This window comes from Bos indicus x Bos taurus, chromosome 10 (assembly GCF_003369695.1).
Source record: "Bos indicus x Bos taurus breed Angus x Brahman F1 hybrid chromosome 10, Bos_hybrid_MaternalHap_v2.0, whole genome shotgun sequence".
Taxonomy (NCBI): domain Eukaryota; kingdom Metazoa; phylum Chordata; class Mammalia; order Artiodactyla; family Bovidae; genus Bos; species Bos indicus x Bos taurus.
In genome coordinates, this window is record NC_040085.1 from 65,778,755 (window position 1) to 65,794,889 (window position 16,135).

At 43.6% G+C, this 16,135-nt stretch overlaps 1 protein-coding gene across 1 annotated transcript in view; it reads right to left on the bottom strand.

Annotated features, from left to right (window-relative positions):
• Positions 1-16,135, bottom strand: part of RTN1 (reticulon 1) — a 243,951-nt gene that overhangs the window by 110,905 nt on the left and 116,911 nt on the right. Inside the window, exons 2-3 of the mRNA XM_027554237.1 lie at positions 11,793-12,566; positions 1,008-1,757 (exon numbers count right to left, since the gene is read on the bottom strand). Coding sequence (XP_027410038.1) covers positions 1,008-1,757; positions 11,793-12,566 — 1,524 coding nt within the window. The remainder of the gene's footprint in view (positions 1-1,007; positions 1,758-11,792; positions 12,567-16,135) is intronic.

The following is a 16,135-nucleotide window of genomic DNA, read 5'->3' on the forward strand; positions in this document are numbered from 1 at the left end:
CATATAAACAGGAAGGAGGGTGTTACCCTCAGAATCATTTATCCCTAAAAAGAAAAATACTTCTAAAAAAAACCCCACAAACACACACACAAAGCAGAGGAGATGGGGGAGAGGGGACCTTGAACAGAGCTGTGCTTTTAGGGTTTGTTTACAAGTTCTCCCCAGGATCTGGGGAGAGATTCTGTACCTTTAATGTAGCCCCATTAACTAGACTGTGCAGTGCCTAATTTATTACTGTTCACCTGACTTTAATTTCCTTCCTGAATTCCATAACACAGCTGCAACCTGGTGTAGAGGATGACTTGGGGGTAAGAAAGCCCGAAAGACGAAGTAATGACTTCCATTTTTTCTGAATTTGAAGACTTCATTCAACTTAAGATCTCTCATAGGGAAAATATAATGGCCAGATTAAAATAATTCTAAGTAAAAAGTGACTTTAAAATTAGTCACCTTAGGTCTTACTGTGGGACAAGAAACTCTGTTGTTGTGGTTGCTTTGTTTTGGTAAGAGAAAGGATGGCACTGAGATCCTCTTGGTCCATTTAAGAAGAACTTTTGGTTGGCAAAATGGAAGTGCTAATGCTGGGTTTCAGCACCTAGAGGGACTGTAAGCCCACTCTATCACTGAGGGAGTGGGAAGCTGGAAATGAGCCTTAGACAATAACAAACCCCATCCCATCCCAAGTGAGGAAATCCAGTCCTGGAATGAAAGGAGGGACACATTCACTCCATTCAGGAGATCTTGGAGTGTCCACAAAACTGATTATTGGAGATGCTAGGGTTCAGCCAGCCAGGCTGAGCTTTGCCATGGAAGTCCCAGCTAAGAATCGGAATCCTCTCTTCTCCTCCCCACCCTCTTTGGAATGGTTCTTGGCCAACTGTTCGACCAATCAGGACCTGACTACAGGGCTGAGCCAGACCAACGCCCCTCTGTTGAGTATCTCGGCACACCCAGGGGTAGAACTGTAAGCAGACAACCTACGTGAATCAAGAACGCTGTCACTTTACCTTTTTGCTTATTGAGAAACAGCAGAGGGGGCATGACGCCAGGCCCCCGAAGCCCGGGGGCCTTTGTGGCCTCGGAGCTTTGGTCGGAACTCGCTGCTTCCACGGGTGTCCGTGGCGCGGTGGGCCCCTCGGGGGCGGGGGCTGGGTCTCCGGAGGGCAGCTCCGGGCCGGCTCGCGGGGCAGCCGAGGGGAAACTGAGGAAGGGCTCCTGCTCTGCCAGGCCCCGCCGGCTGGGGGTTCGCTCCTCGGCCCGGGCGCCCGGCTCCTCCCGGATGGCATCTAGGGCACCTGGTTTCATCGGCGGCGAGTCCTGCTCCCGTTTGGGGCTCTCCTCTGAGGCGGAGGAGGCGTCGCACGACTCGATGATGAGCTCGCTGTCCAGCTCGGCCTCACGCTCCTCCCTCAGGAGGCTGTACTGGATCGATGGCGAGGCCGGCGATGGCGGCGGGCCGCCCACGTGACCAAAGGTCACGTAACCCGAGGGCAGCGCATCCTCAGCGGCCAGCGGGTCCTCGGACACCAGCTCAATCTCTGAGTCCCCTGACTCCGCGCTGCTGGCCTCGTGGTCCAGGGGACTGGGGATGGTGGGCAGCCCAGACCTGGCCTTGGCCTCGGGCCTCTCGGCCCTCTGGCCCGCTGGCCGTGGGCTCTCCGTTGTCTCGTAGGATAACCCCTTTGCTTCCTTAATGGCAGTGATCAGCTCATCCTCGGAGATGCCGCATTTCCCCTGGGATTCTGCAGCAGACGGTTCTGTCGTCCCACAGAGCGAAGAAACGCCAAAGAGGCACACACAAGGACAGACAGATGAACAGGGAGAGAAGAAATAAAACAAAATTCCATTAGGGGAGATATTTTCTCCTTGCTTAAAAAACACATATCTTATTAGCCCCCAAAATAGTCTGTTTCCAGGGCTATGCTAGAAAGGCCACCTGAACTAAAAGGCTAATTACTGTTAGGGCCCAGTTAATCAGTGTTTCATATACCTATATCTAAATTTAGCTATTTTTAAAAATAACGCAGCAATTTCTTAGCAGTAGCACCTGGCTGATTTTTCTGTTTCAATATGGGAAAGATTCTAGAAGTCATGGTTTTAATTTCTAATCCGCCTCTCAGGGAAGTTTTCTAGTATCACAGATTTCATCAGATAATCCAATGTATGCTTGTGTGCTAAGTCACTTCAGTCATGTCCAGTCTTTGCAACCCTATGGACTGTCACCTACCTGCCAGGCTCCTCTGTCCATGGGATTCTTCAGGCAAGAATACTGGAGTGGGTTGCCAGGCCCTCCTTCGGGGATCTTCCCAACCCAGGGATCAAGCCCACGTCTATTATGTCTCCTGCAGATGGTAGGCCTGTTCTTTGCCACTAGCGCCACCTGGGAAGCCCCAATCTGATATATATAACTCTCTAATTTGGCCCACCAGTGAGTGTCAACAAATCTGTAATAACTCCTTGTCCATGAACTCCTGTCCATGTCCCCTGCTTCAGTAAGACAAAGAAAGCTAATTTGGATCCTTATGTACAACATGCTTTCCAACCTTCACATTTTCCATAAGAATCAATACATTTATTCTTTTTTAGTGAAAAGTGTAACAAAGTGAAGCAATATAAGGAATAATTTTTTGCCAGTTCCACTAAACAGGCTGTGTAGACTACTGCACAATCCCACAGGGCTTCTAATGGTAGAGTCCACTGTCATTCTTTTTTCATCTCTTCACCTCCTCTTGAGAACAAAACCCAATAGTCACATCCTCTGGTTAAGTGTCTGATGTATATTCAGATGGCCCCCAAACCTCATGAGCAATCTTACTGATATTTCTCTCTCAGCTGAAATTACTTGGGATGGCCATGACAACAGTTTTCAAGAGCTCAGTTTTCCCCTTGCCAATACAAAAGGGCCTTATCTCAGAATATCCTAGACAGTGATTTCTGGCCCTTTTGTAAGCAAGAACTACTTGTCATTTCTACAAAGCTTTGAGGTCAATGGGAGGGTAAAGGGTAGACTATCAATAGCTAAGTAATTTGTCACTTTAGGACTATGGGTGAACCCCAATGGATAAAACAGTTTAGATTTGTCTAATTCTCTAAAAGCTGAAATGATTTTATCCTTTATCCATGTGTCATTCATTCATCTATTATTTATTGACAGCCTTTTATGTGTTAGGCTCCCTTATAGGCACTTAGGATGTATTAGTGAATGAAATAGGAAACAAAATCTCTGCTTATATCTAGTGGGAGAAGAATATAATACACAAATAATGCATGTAGTAACAAAAAGTATATAGTATGTTAGAAGATGTTAAGTGCTATGGAAAAAAAACAGAGTAAAGGGCTCAGGGGGACTATGACAGAATGGGGATGAGTTTGTAATTTTAAATAGGGTAATCAAGACAGGTTTCATTGAGAAGGTAATCTATATTCAACACTTGAGAAGGTGAGCAAGTGATTCATGGAGATATCCAGAGGAAACGCATGCCAAGCAGAGGGAACAGACAGTACAAAGGTCTGGAGGTGGGAGCTGCAATGATCTAGGTATCAAAAGAAGGCAGTCATGTCTAGGGCAAAGTGAGTAAGGGGGCAGGAAAATAGGTAAATAGGAAAAGAGGTAAAATGCATTCAAGGAAGTGGGGTCATCATGTAGGATCTCATCAGGCTTTTATTCTGAGTGAAATAAGAAGCCACTGGAGGATTTTGAGTAGAGAAGTGATATGATTTATGTTGTTTTTTTTCAGTAACTTAAAACAACAAGAACCTCATTATCTCACACACAGTTTATGTGTAAAAAGATTTACTGCATGATCCTTAACTCTATTTTTATAGAAGTTAGTTCCTTAGTAAGTTGTGCACCTGTGATTTCAAACAGCATAAAAGTGTAAAAATCACATTAATTTGCAATGATAGGGTGGAAGAAGGAGGAAGAAGATGGGAAGGAGAGGCCAGTGTGCATGAAGGAGCAGCCCAGTGTGCATGAAGGAGCAGCCCAGTGTGCATGAAGGAGCAGCCCGCGCCTCCAGAGCACTACCACCAGCAGCAGCATCACCGCTCCACTTGCTGAGATTTTCTGGGTTACAGGCACTTCGCATACGGGGCTTAGAGTCTAGTGGCAACAGGCAAAGTGACGTGTCCAAGATCACTGTACTGGTTTTTCCATCTTTGCCTCCTTGGACTTATTCCCACCTTTCTCTGTCCTGTTCTCTGTTCTGAGAGGCTGACCTTCAGGTATTACCTGGAATTCCTTCCTCTCTGATTTCTGGTTGGTTTCAGCCAAGCAATCACGGAAGAAGTGGAAGGAAGAGAATGTTGGGGTATTTATACCTCTTGCTGTTTCTGAAGCTCCAGGCTTTGGGAATGCTGTTCCTTCCCCTTCCTGCTTTGGGTCCAGGGTACTAACAGATCCTTAATGTTGCCAGTCCTTGGGTGCTTTACCATTTTTTGTTGGTTCTTTTAACTGTCTTTAAATGTCTTTACATTTGTAAATAGCCATTTATTTAAACCCTCTTCAGTTACAACTTTTGAGTGTGTCACTTTCGTTTCCTGCAGGACCCTGAATGATATAGCCACATGGTTAGAAATGACTTGGCTTAAATTTGAACCCAAGTCTTTATGTTTCATGCATCTCTCACTATATCAGCCCACATCTGTTCAAAAAGTGGGTGGGGGTCTGAGATAGGACAAATTATATTTCAGAAAATGAGAAGAGGAAAAATGAGCTAGATAACCACATGCAAAAGAATGAAGCTGAACCCCTACCTCATGTCATATTAAAAAGTAACTCTACATGGATTCAACCTAAATGTAAGAACTAAAATCAGAAACTTTAGAAGAAAACACAGAAGTGAATTTTTATGACCTTCGATTAGATAGTGGTTTCTTAGACATGACATCAAAAACATAAGCAACAAAATAAAAATACGCAAATTGGAATTCATCAATATTAGACATTTTTGTGCTTTAGAGGAAAACATCAAGGAAGTGGAAAGACAATCCAGAGAATGGGTTACAAATCATATACCTTATAAGGGACTTACATCTAAAATCTATTAAAAATTATTACAATTCAATTATAAAAAGACAACCCTAGGCAAATAATCTGAAGAGACATTTCTCCAAAGAGCATTTACACATAACAGAAAAGCATACAGAAATATGCTCAACATCATAATTCACTAGAAAAGTACCAATCGAAACCAATGAGTTACCATTTCGTACCCACTAGGATTCCTAGAATCAAAAAGTCAGAGAGTAGTTAAGTGTTGAGAAGGATGTGGAGAAACTGGAACACTCAGCCACTGCTGGTGTGGACATAAAATGATACAGTGGCTTTGGAAACTAGTCTGGCAGTTCCTCAACTGTTTAGAGTTCCATATAAATCAGAAATTCCACTCATAAGTAGAGAATTGAAAACCTATGTCCACACAAAAACTTATACACTGTGTTCATAACAGCATTGTCTGTAACAGTCAAAAAAGTGAAACAACCCATACCCTACCCCCAGTACCAGGTACAGTGCTTGGCACACAGGATGTACTCAACAAACAGAGCTCATGAGAGAATTAGCTCAATTGTTAAAACAATGGTTCTTTTTTTTTTTCCTAAGGGTGACTTTTGGTCCTTTGGTCTTGCTTTGTTTATGTTTTTTTAATTAATTTATTTATTTGACTGCATTAGGTCTTAGTTGCAGCATCCAGGCTTAGTTGTGGCACTGGCTCAGTAGTACAGTGTATGGGCTTAGTGGCCTCATGGCATGTGGGATCTTAGTTCCCTGACTAGGGATTGAACACATGTTCCCTGAATTGGAAGGCAGATTTTTAACTACTAGACGGCTGGGGAAGTCCCAGAACAGTGGTGAAACTGTTTTTGAGTTATGTAAACATAAATCTGATCCTGCAGCTCTTCCCTTCCTTCTCCTCACTGATTTTGAGTGGTGTGTGGCTCAAAACTGCCCTCAGAAACTTTGACTTAGTAGAAGTTAAGTCTTGAGGAGGCCCAGGCATCAGCGTTTTATAACTCCAAAGGTGATTCTAAAGATCACATCCAGTTAGGGTTGACAGATTTAGCAAGTAAAGATACAGGATACGTAGTTAACTAGGACTGTTTGATAAACAATGAACTTTTTCTTAGCATAAGTATGTCCTAGGAAATATTGATATTTTTATCTGGCAACCCTCTCTCCAGCTGAAAACCACTATGTTAGAGCATTCAGAAAATAAGGCTTGAGGATGTTGGTTTATTTACTCAAAGGTAAGAATGGTAGGGGCTTCCCCAGTGGTTCAGACAGGAAAGAATTTGCCTGCAATGCAGGAGACCCGGGTTTGATCCCTGGGTCAGGAAGATCCCCTGGAGAGGGGAATGGCTACCCACTCCAGGATTCTTATCTGGAGAATTCATGAACAAATGAGCCTGGCAGGGCCACAGCCCATGGGGTCGCAAAGATTTGGACACAACTGAGTGACTAACACACAAGGATGGTACCAGTGGAGTGTGGGAGGAAAAGGTCTGGTAAGTTTCATGTTAGGCAAGTAAAAGTACTACTTTCAAAAAAAAAATCATCTTTCTTGTGAGTGAAATGGGACTCAGTAGATATTGTAGACATTACCCTCTACTCTAAAAGTGAACTAAAAGTTTAACAAAGTGCTAGGAGAAATCAGGGGAAATTTTAGAACAAAACAGAAGTTTTCCTACCCTTGTTAAAAACGTACGGGTTTATGTCAAGACTGACACTGGGCTTCCCAGGTGGCACTAGTAGTAAGGAACTGCCTGCTACACACAGAGACTTAAGAGATGTGGGTTTGATCCCTGGGTCAGGGAAATTCCCTAGAGGAGGCCATGGCAACCCACTCCAGTATTCTTGCCTGGAGAATCCCATGGACAGAGGAGCCTGGTGGGCTACAGTCCATGGGGTCACAAAGAGTCAGACACAACTTAGCACAGCACAAGACTGACACAGCAAAGCTAGAGAGTCATTGATAATTAAACAGAGTATAGAAACTGTGAAGGTTAGAACCAACCAGCATGGGAAGATTATGTTTGCTGCTGCTACTAATTACGATGCTTTCATTTAGAAGGAAAAAAAAGGAAGGTGAATGTGGGCCATCAAGTCACAGATGCCAGGGTCCAACCATGAGCAGTGCTGACATTCAGCCCTTCCCTTTGTTCCCAGCTCACTCTCCACTTGTCATCCAGAAGGATCTTTTAGAAACACAAATCTGATCCTGCTACTCTTCCCTTCCTTCTCCCCACTGCAGCCACATTAACTTTCCAGATGCTCCTACAACACTTAGGATGTTCTCTGGGCCTCTGCACTGGCTGTCAGCTCAGCCTGGCACCTCTTCCTTGTGTCTCCATGGCTTGTTCCCTCACCCCATTCAGGTCTCTACTGAAAACCACTGGCAAGGAAAAGCACTTCCTCATGACTGCCCCCATCACTCTCTTATACTCTACCTTGCTTTATCATTCTTCATAAGCATTATAACAACCTGATAGTATATCATTTACTTATTTGTATGTAAGTCTTGTCAATTAAAATGCAAACTCCAGGCATGCAGGAATCTTATGTTTCACCACTATAGCCAGAGCAGCGATTAAGCAATGCTTGACATGGAGTAAATGGTCATTACATGTTTGTTAAGTGAAACAATGAATGAATGGCATTCTTTCCCAGATTAAAATTATCCAATGGTTTCCCAATGCGTTTGGAACAAAATTCAAATTCTTTGCTCTTGCATGCGAAGCCTTGAATGCTCTAGGCCCTGTCTACTTCTCCAATTCTGTTCTGTCTCATCCTTCTCCCCTGCTCCTTTGTATCATCTTTCAGTTCCCAAATAATAGAGCCTTGAGGCCTGTGCCTTAGTTGACCTCTAAACCTGGGGTCCCTGTTAATCCCTCTCTTTGAATTGTGGTCTTCTTCTCATTTAGATTTCAGATCATAGGTTACAGATCTCAGGTCACAGAGGCCATCCTTGACCTTCTCACACCCAACATTCTATCACTGTTTACAGTGTTCACACTCCATGAAATTACACTATTTATGTGCTTCCTTTTACTGACGTCTCTCACTAGCAGTAAGCTCCATGAGGGCAGGGACTTTCTACACCTTGTATACTGCAATGTGTCTGGTGTCTAGCACATGTCTGACATATAGAAGTCACTCAATAAGCATTTTGAATAAAAGAATAAATTTGCAAAGTGGGTAGGAGAATCACAGACCTCATCGATGCAAGGAAATAAATAGCAACAGTAGTTTTCAAAGAGTTTGAATTGATTTACTTTGTATTGCTATTTCTTCTTAAGGGACATGGGTGGTTTTATCATAGCCTCTTGATTATTCATTATCTTTTCTGAAGATAACACCTCAAAGAACATCCATGACCACCATAATATACTTCTAGGTATGCGTGTCAGAAACAGCATGCTGCCGACAGATCAATGTTCTGGTGCCTCAGGGCACTTACTGTATTTTCCTAAAACATTTCGCTTGTATTCATGACTGATCTTTACTTAGAAGACACTTCCAATATTTGAGTTGTAAGAATTTTTACCTCCATACCTCAGGGTATGTTATTTAATATGATGAAAATAATTAAGTACATTGGAGAAAACTGCAAAATGGAATAATGTATTGGAATTGAAGAAAGTATATTAGACTCCTTGATTAAGATTAAGGGTCTGTAGCTAAAACCTTTCTAAACTATAACTTCTCCTGATTCATGATTCACATAATTAGAATTATTCCCCAGAGTTAGTTGATAATTTCCATATTTATTAAAGTGATAAACTGAATTCCTTTTGTTTACGATGATTGCTTTTTCCTCAGTTTCTATGTAAGATTATATGTAATTCTTGGTGTTTGTCTTACCAGTTAGCACTGGAAATGGCAGACAGAATTGAGACCCAAGAGATGAAATAAAGCCCAAATCCTCCAGTGTCTATGGGCATAGGGTCTCATAGTACCAGGGGCTCACAAGATGAGAAGGGGGTTAAGGTAACCTTTTGGCTCAGCTGGTAAAGAATCCGCCTACAATGCGGGAGACCTGGGTTCAATCTGTGGGTGAGAAGATCCCCTGGAGAAGGCAAAGACTACCCACTCCAGTATTCTGGCCTGGAGAATTCCACGGACTATATAGTCCAGGGAGTTGCATAGAGTCAGACATGACTGAGAGACTTTCACTTTCACTTTGGGATAAAAAGAATAAGAAAAGCCTCAATGACAAGCTGACTCCTCCTATCTCTTTTGTTAATTTTATTCTTATGTGTTGTTGTATGACTCAGGTGTTATGATGTGGGGGGTATGTGGAGAGGGGAGCTGACCATCAGAGACAATTGTGTAATAGGACAAGGACTTTCTCTTTCTGGAATAAACGTTACTTAGAATGTTTACTTGGAGTAATTGCAGAGAAAACCACTGTCCTATCCCATGCTGTCAAACAGGCACCAATAGATCATAAAACTCCAAGATCATGAGAGCCAAATCTGATTTTGTCTTCTCTTCAAGATGCTCCAGAACCTGAGTCATGACAACCAAAGGAAAAAAAAATCCCTCATAATTAATGAACCCTATATCAAGTCTTGAGAGTCCCTTGGACTGCAAGGAGATCCAACCAGTCCATTCTGAAGGAGATCAGCCCTGGGATTTCTTTGGAAGGAATGATGCTAAAGCTGAAACTCCAGTACTTTGGCCACCTCATGTGAAGAGTTGACTCATTGGAAAAGACTCTGATGCTGGGAGGGATTGGGGGCAGGAGGAGAAGGGGATGACAGAGGATGAGATGGCTGGATGGCATCACTGACTCGATGGACGTGAGTCTGAGTGAACTCCGGGAGTTGGTGATGGACAGGGAGGCCTGGCGTGCTGCGATTCATGGGGTCACAAAGAGTCGGACACGACTGAGCGACTGATCTGATCTGATCTGATATCAAGTCTTTGGACTTCCTAGGTGGTTCAGTGGTAATGAATCCACCTGTCAATGAAGGAGATGTTAGAGACACTGGTTCAGTCCCTGGGTTGGGAAGATTCCCTGGAGGAGGGCATGGCAACCCACTCCAGTATTCTTGCCTGGAGAATCCCATGGACAGAGGAGCTTGGTGGGCTACAGTCCATAGGGTCGCACAGAGTTGGACACGACTTAAGCGACTTCGCATGCACGCATGCACACATCAAGTTTTTATCTCCAGCTTCATAAACTGTAATTTTCACATAAGCCATGTGGCCATGTAAATAGACCTGAAGGAGCAAGGGCATTTCACCCTTCCCAAAGACTGGCCAAAGTTCTTCTGTACTCATCACCAGACAACCCTAGAGCTTTGAAACACAGCTGATAATGTAGTTATCTTCAGAGTGTCAGTATCTTTATGTCATGGGATAATATTAATAGAAGGGTTTTACCTGCGTGGCAGAAGGATCACAAGGAGGCTTTGAGACTCAGTTATGTCCCTACCTCCAGCTGTCAGCTGGGATAAGTCACACTGGAATGTGACTATTTCCCTGGTCATCTATCCCATTGGAAGGCAGAGACTGATTTTTGTTTGCTTTTCAACTCCAACATCATCGGTGCTTATTCAAGTGCCTGACTAAAAGAAAGTGTGTAGAAAGTGTGTGTTGAGCAAATGAATGAATTTGAAAATCAGGAACTGGGTGCAGTGAATCTTTAAGAGTTTACAGTTGAATAAGTCTGAGGTAAGGTCAGGGGAAGGGAGGAAGGGATTCCAAAATCTTCAGGGAAACAAGACAGGAGGGACCTCCGTTAAATACCTGCTCTGTTCTAACACTTGAACTGACTGCTTCATCAGGATTTAGAGCAATCACTCTTTAATCAGAAGGGTTCAGATTTGTTTTAAGAGTTCAGTACAAGCTCTTTTACCTGAGGTTCTGAAGGTTACTTTTTGTAAATAAAGAGGTTTGTAAATTACTGTGGGGTAGGGTCAGAATTCCAGCCATTTGAGGTAGGGGAAGATTCAAGATCTCTCCCTGTCTTTATCCTAATGCCCCCAAGCATCCAAGAGCAGAAGAGACGCAAAGGCTCTGCTCCCACCTCCTGCGAAGGGGTGGCACGGGGTGCGGTGGGGAAACTCTGGCTACCACTCTGGACTTTCACTCAGGTCTGAGAGGTCCCCTTTGTGCTTGCGAAGATGTATTGATGTGGTCTAACAACACTCTGCCTTGAGTCAGAGTAGCAGGTTCAAGCTGAAAAAGATCCCAGCCTAGTGAATTCTGAAGTATTAAAACTTCTAACCAAATAGAATTGTTGGTTTAAAATATGAAACTGTAAGCAGAACTTTAATCAGCTGAAAAGATGAAAAGGACTGTGTTGAGACTGAAGGGGGAGGGAGGTGCACCCCTTGTTTAGGCTTCCTCTCACTGCCCAGCCCCCAGAGCCTAAGGTCCACCCTATCACCCTTCATGGTACATACAGACTCGGAGCTGGAGCCAAGGATGTAAAATGCACTGTCCAAGGTGGTCCAACTGGTCTGAAGAGAACAGCTAAGATGCCCAGGGGGCAGGGAAAAGAGCTAACCTGGACCCTGGCAGCACCGCCCTCTCTACTCTGAACAGCAGAGCTTCAGGAGGGTTCTAATGTCGCCAGTGTGTCATTTTTACTTCTCCCCTCAAATAAAGAAAGAAATGTTTTACAAAGCAAATCTGATAGGGCTTTTTTAAAAAACCCCAGATGTCAACCTTTGTACAATGGGCACAAGACTGAAAATGTTACATGTTAATTAAATCAGTTAAATTGAGATGGAAGTATTCTGAATGCAAATTTTCAGTCCTTAAAGTTCAGATTTCCACTCACCTGTTCCAGAAGACGGAGGAGTGACGGATCCTGGGCTGTCGTCTTCAGGCTCTGAGACGGTGACTGTGGGGACTGTATCAGGACTCGGTTTCAGGCAGATATCTTGCTTCTCGGGGGTCTTCTCTGGGGTAGCAGTTTCAATAGAAGGCTCGATCTCAGTCAGCGTGATCTTGACAGGGGCAGCCATCAGAGGGGCACTGCGCTGTTCTTCAGAGATATTGTCTACATACAGCGCAAAGGTTGATTCTTCAAATAAATGGTCCTTGAGGATTTTCCCCTCCACGGGAATTGGTTTCTCAGCCTCACGGGTCTCTTCAGACCTTATTGAGATTTCAGTGTCCTTATTCTTAAAGTCCAAGTCTTTCTCTTCCAACTTGGGGTGACATTGCTCCTGATATTTCACTTCCTCTGGCCTAGTTATGTCAATGTATTTATAGGCCTCTGCTTTCATCTGGTCCAGGGGGTCTGCTAAGATCTTGTTCACTTCAGCGGACTCTGCCGGAGTCATTTCTATTCCAGAATCAGAACTAAATAAGCCACGAGGCTCCGTCCCAGGCACATCTGGTAAGGAGGGTCCAGGGGGACGCAACTCCTCAGGGCTCTCTGAAGCAGCAATGTGGCCGTTTTCTTTCTGAAGAATTCCAGTGAAATACGTAGCATCCTCCCGAGGTGGATAATAGACGTCAGAAATCAGAGACGTATAACACACTCCTTCCCCATCCTTTGCCACTGTTGAAAAGGTATGATCCATGGCCCTGGAGACATCCGATGCACCTATGAATCAAAACAGCAGTAGAGAGTGAGGGGGAGCCTGGCTTCATTTCTGCACCTGCCTAACCCACCACCCGCCCCAGCCTGTGCAGGCACCACATCCTTTCTCCTCAAGGCCTCAGAGTTCCCTCAGACTGCTCTCATGTTGTTTTTCCTCGTCTCCAGCATAGCCCCCAGCACTGGTATTTTTCTGGCAGCAGACTGCATGAGCTGCCACATCCAGAGAAGTTGGAGACGACCCCAGAGAACTAGAAAGTCGATTCTCAAAATCTACTACTTTAATATGCAGTGACTGGTTCTTATTTGGTATTAGTCAACAGAACACTTCTTTGTATCTAAGGCACTAGTGACTCTTTAAACAGACGTGGAAATATAAGTTAATTCAGGTTTGTAAATACAACAATAGGATAGTCCACTGGGGAGAAGGGCTGCTCGGTGAGCTTGGAGAAGGCTCACAAACTCTCTGGTCCAGTCCTTTCATTCAGGGACTCCTGCTCTACCTGGATTGATGCCATCTCTTCTCTTGTTAAAGGTACTCAGAGAAAGAAAATCCTAGTTTTCTGCTGGCCTCATCCCAAAGTGGTATCACCTTAACAGAGTGCTTCCCTTCTTCTCTGGTTTTCTCCTCATTTTGTTTTTCTCCTCAGTTACCCACCAATAACTGAGGTTATTTGCCTTCCAGTATATTCAAAATGACCCACTGAGAATTTCTTGGTTCTACTGGTGGTGCCAAGGGCAAAGCAAGTTTCCAAGGTTGAGTCTACAGAATGTTTTCACCTGGCCTTCATTTTATTTATAAACCAGCCAAAATGTTCATTAAAAGCAAGGAGAAGAAAGAAAACCTTTATTATTTTTCTATGCTGTAAAATATTGTCAAAGGGGAAGAAACTAACATTTATTGAGACCTTGTCACTTGCTCATGAGTAGGATTTCACCTGATTCTTTAATGTTCTAAATTAAGCCCCACACTCTCAAGAGATCACACATACACACACACTCAACCCTTAAAACACATTTAAAGAATATTACAGATTAGGCCACGAAGTCATGAAAGTAGTAACAGTAACTATTAGTAGTAACAGCAGTAGTAATATTACTAGCTAATACTTAACTGCTTGCTATGTGTCAGACATAGTGCCAAGCTTTCATTAATATTGACTCATTTAGTCATCAAAGCAATCCTAGAGGATCAGTCAGCCAGCCAGTCAGTTCAGTCACTCAGTCGTGTCTGACTCTTTGTGACCCCATGAATCGCAGCACACCAGGCCTCCCTGTCCATCACCAACTCCCAGAGTTCACTCAGACTCACATCCATCGAGTCAGTGATGCCATCCAGCCATCTCATCCTCTGTCATCCCCTTCTCCTCCTGCCCCCAATCCCTCCCAGCATCAGAGTCTTTTCCAATGAGTCAACTCTTCTCATGAGGTGGCCAAAGTACTGGAGTTTCAGCTTTAGCATCATTCCTTCCAAAGAAATCCCAGGGCTGATCTCCTTCAGAATGGACTGGTTGGATCTGTTTGTAGTCCAAGGGACTCTCAAGAGTCTTCTCCAACACCACAGTTCAAAAGCATCGGTACTATAATTAGCCTCATTTTACAGATAAGGAAACTGAGGAACAGAAGGGCTGAATGACACACCAAAGACCAAAAAGGCAGGAAGTGGCAGAGCCAGGGTTCAAACCCAAGCCATCTAGAAGTTAGAAAAGCGCCCCTAGTCCCCTTTGTACTTCCTTAAATGTTTGTGAAGTTTTTCTTTTTTAAGTAATTTTAAATCAGTTCTATTGCAAATACACTTAGCAATTTTCTTTTCCAAGCTATCTTCTTGGTTGTATGAGCATGGTTAGTCTAAGGGAAATGGAAAAGCACAGAGCCTCTTTGCTTCCAGCACTCTCCTGCCTCAATACCATTGCAAGAGCAGCTTTCTTTCCTTGGAATTCTCTTCATCCAGATACCTATGTACCTAAACCCTTCACTGCCGAGTCTTCACTCAAATGTCACTTTCTTAAGGAAGGCAAATTTGACCACTTTGTCTCAGGTTGCAACTCCCCTACACACCCTAGCAACCCTGTCCCTCCCTCCTTTTCTCTTTATTTTTCCTTAACATTTGTCTCCTCCTAATAAATCACATAATTAACTTATTTATTCATTACTTAATGATTGTCCCCCCTCCTTTGCTAGGTATATTCCATGAGAGCAAGAATCTTTGACTATTTTGTTCACTAATGGGGCCCAAAATCTAGAACAGGTCCTGGCACATCAGATCAGATCAGATCAGTCGCTCAGTCATGTCCGACTCTTTGTGACCCCATGAATCGCAGCATGCCAGGCCTCTCATCCATCACCAACTCCTGGAGTTCACTCAGACTCACGTCCATCAAGTCAGTGATGCCATCCAGCCATCTCATCCTCTGTCGTCCCCTTCTCCTCCTGCCCCCAATCCCTCCCAGCATCAGAGTCTTTTCCAATGAGTCAACTCTTCGCATGAGGTGGCCAAAGTGCTGGAGTTTCAGCTTTAGCATCATTCCTTCCAAAGAAATCCCAGGGCTGATCTCCTTCAGAATGGACTGGTTGGATCTCCTTGCAGTCCAAGGGACTCTCAAGAGTCTTCTCCAACACCACAATTCAAAAGCATCAATTCTTCGGCGCTCAGCCTTCTTCACAGTCCAACTCTCACATCCATACATGACCACAGGAAAAACCATAGCCTTGACAAGCCGGACCTTTGTTGGCAAAGTAATGTCTCTGCTTTTGAATATGCTATCTAGGTTGGTCATAACTTTCCTTCCAAGGAGTAAGCGTCTTTTAATTTCATGGCTGCAGTCACCATCTGTAGTGATTTTGGAGCCCAGGACTTAATAAATATTTGAAAAATTAAAGAAAGTAACTTTAAAGTTTAGAATAAAGCATAAATAACAGAATGTGTGAGAAGACACGTGGGAACATTCCCCTAAATTGCTCACGACATTCACTTTATTCAACAAATAGCCTAATTTTGTGAGCAACAGACCAATTTAAATCTGTTCATTTCAGATAGTCTTCTAGATATACTTCCTTTATCCATGGTACCTCTGCTTTTCCAGCTAGATAAAAACAAACTCAATAACAAAAGGAATGGTAATAATGACAGGTCTTATTCCCTACCACACACATAGAACACTAAAGAAAAAGCTATTAAATTTAAATCGATGTGCACACACACACACCTTTATCCTAAAGGATATTTAAAGCTTCTTTTGTGATATGGGCTTAGCCTATATGTAGACTTGGATCACAGCCTTGTCTAACTCAATGAAACTATTAGCCATGCTGTGTAGGGCCACCCAAGACAGACAGGTCATGGTGGAGAGTTCTGACAAAACGTGGTCTACTGGAGAAGGGAATGGCAAAACACGTCAGCATTTTTGCCTTGAGAAGGCAAGATGAGGGAGTGGTTTGCCTTCTCAAGGCAAGAATACTAAAGTGGTTTGCCATTCCCTTCTCCAGTGGACCAAGTATTGTCAGAACTCTGTCCATATAGTCAAAGCTATGGTTTTTCCAGTAGTCATGTATGAATGTGAGAGTTGGACCATAAA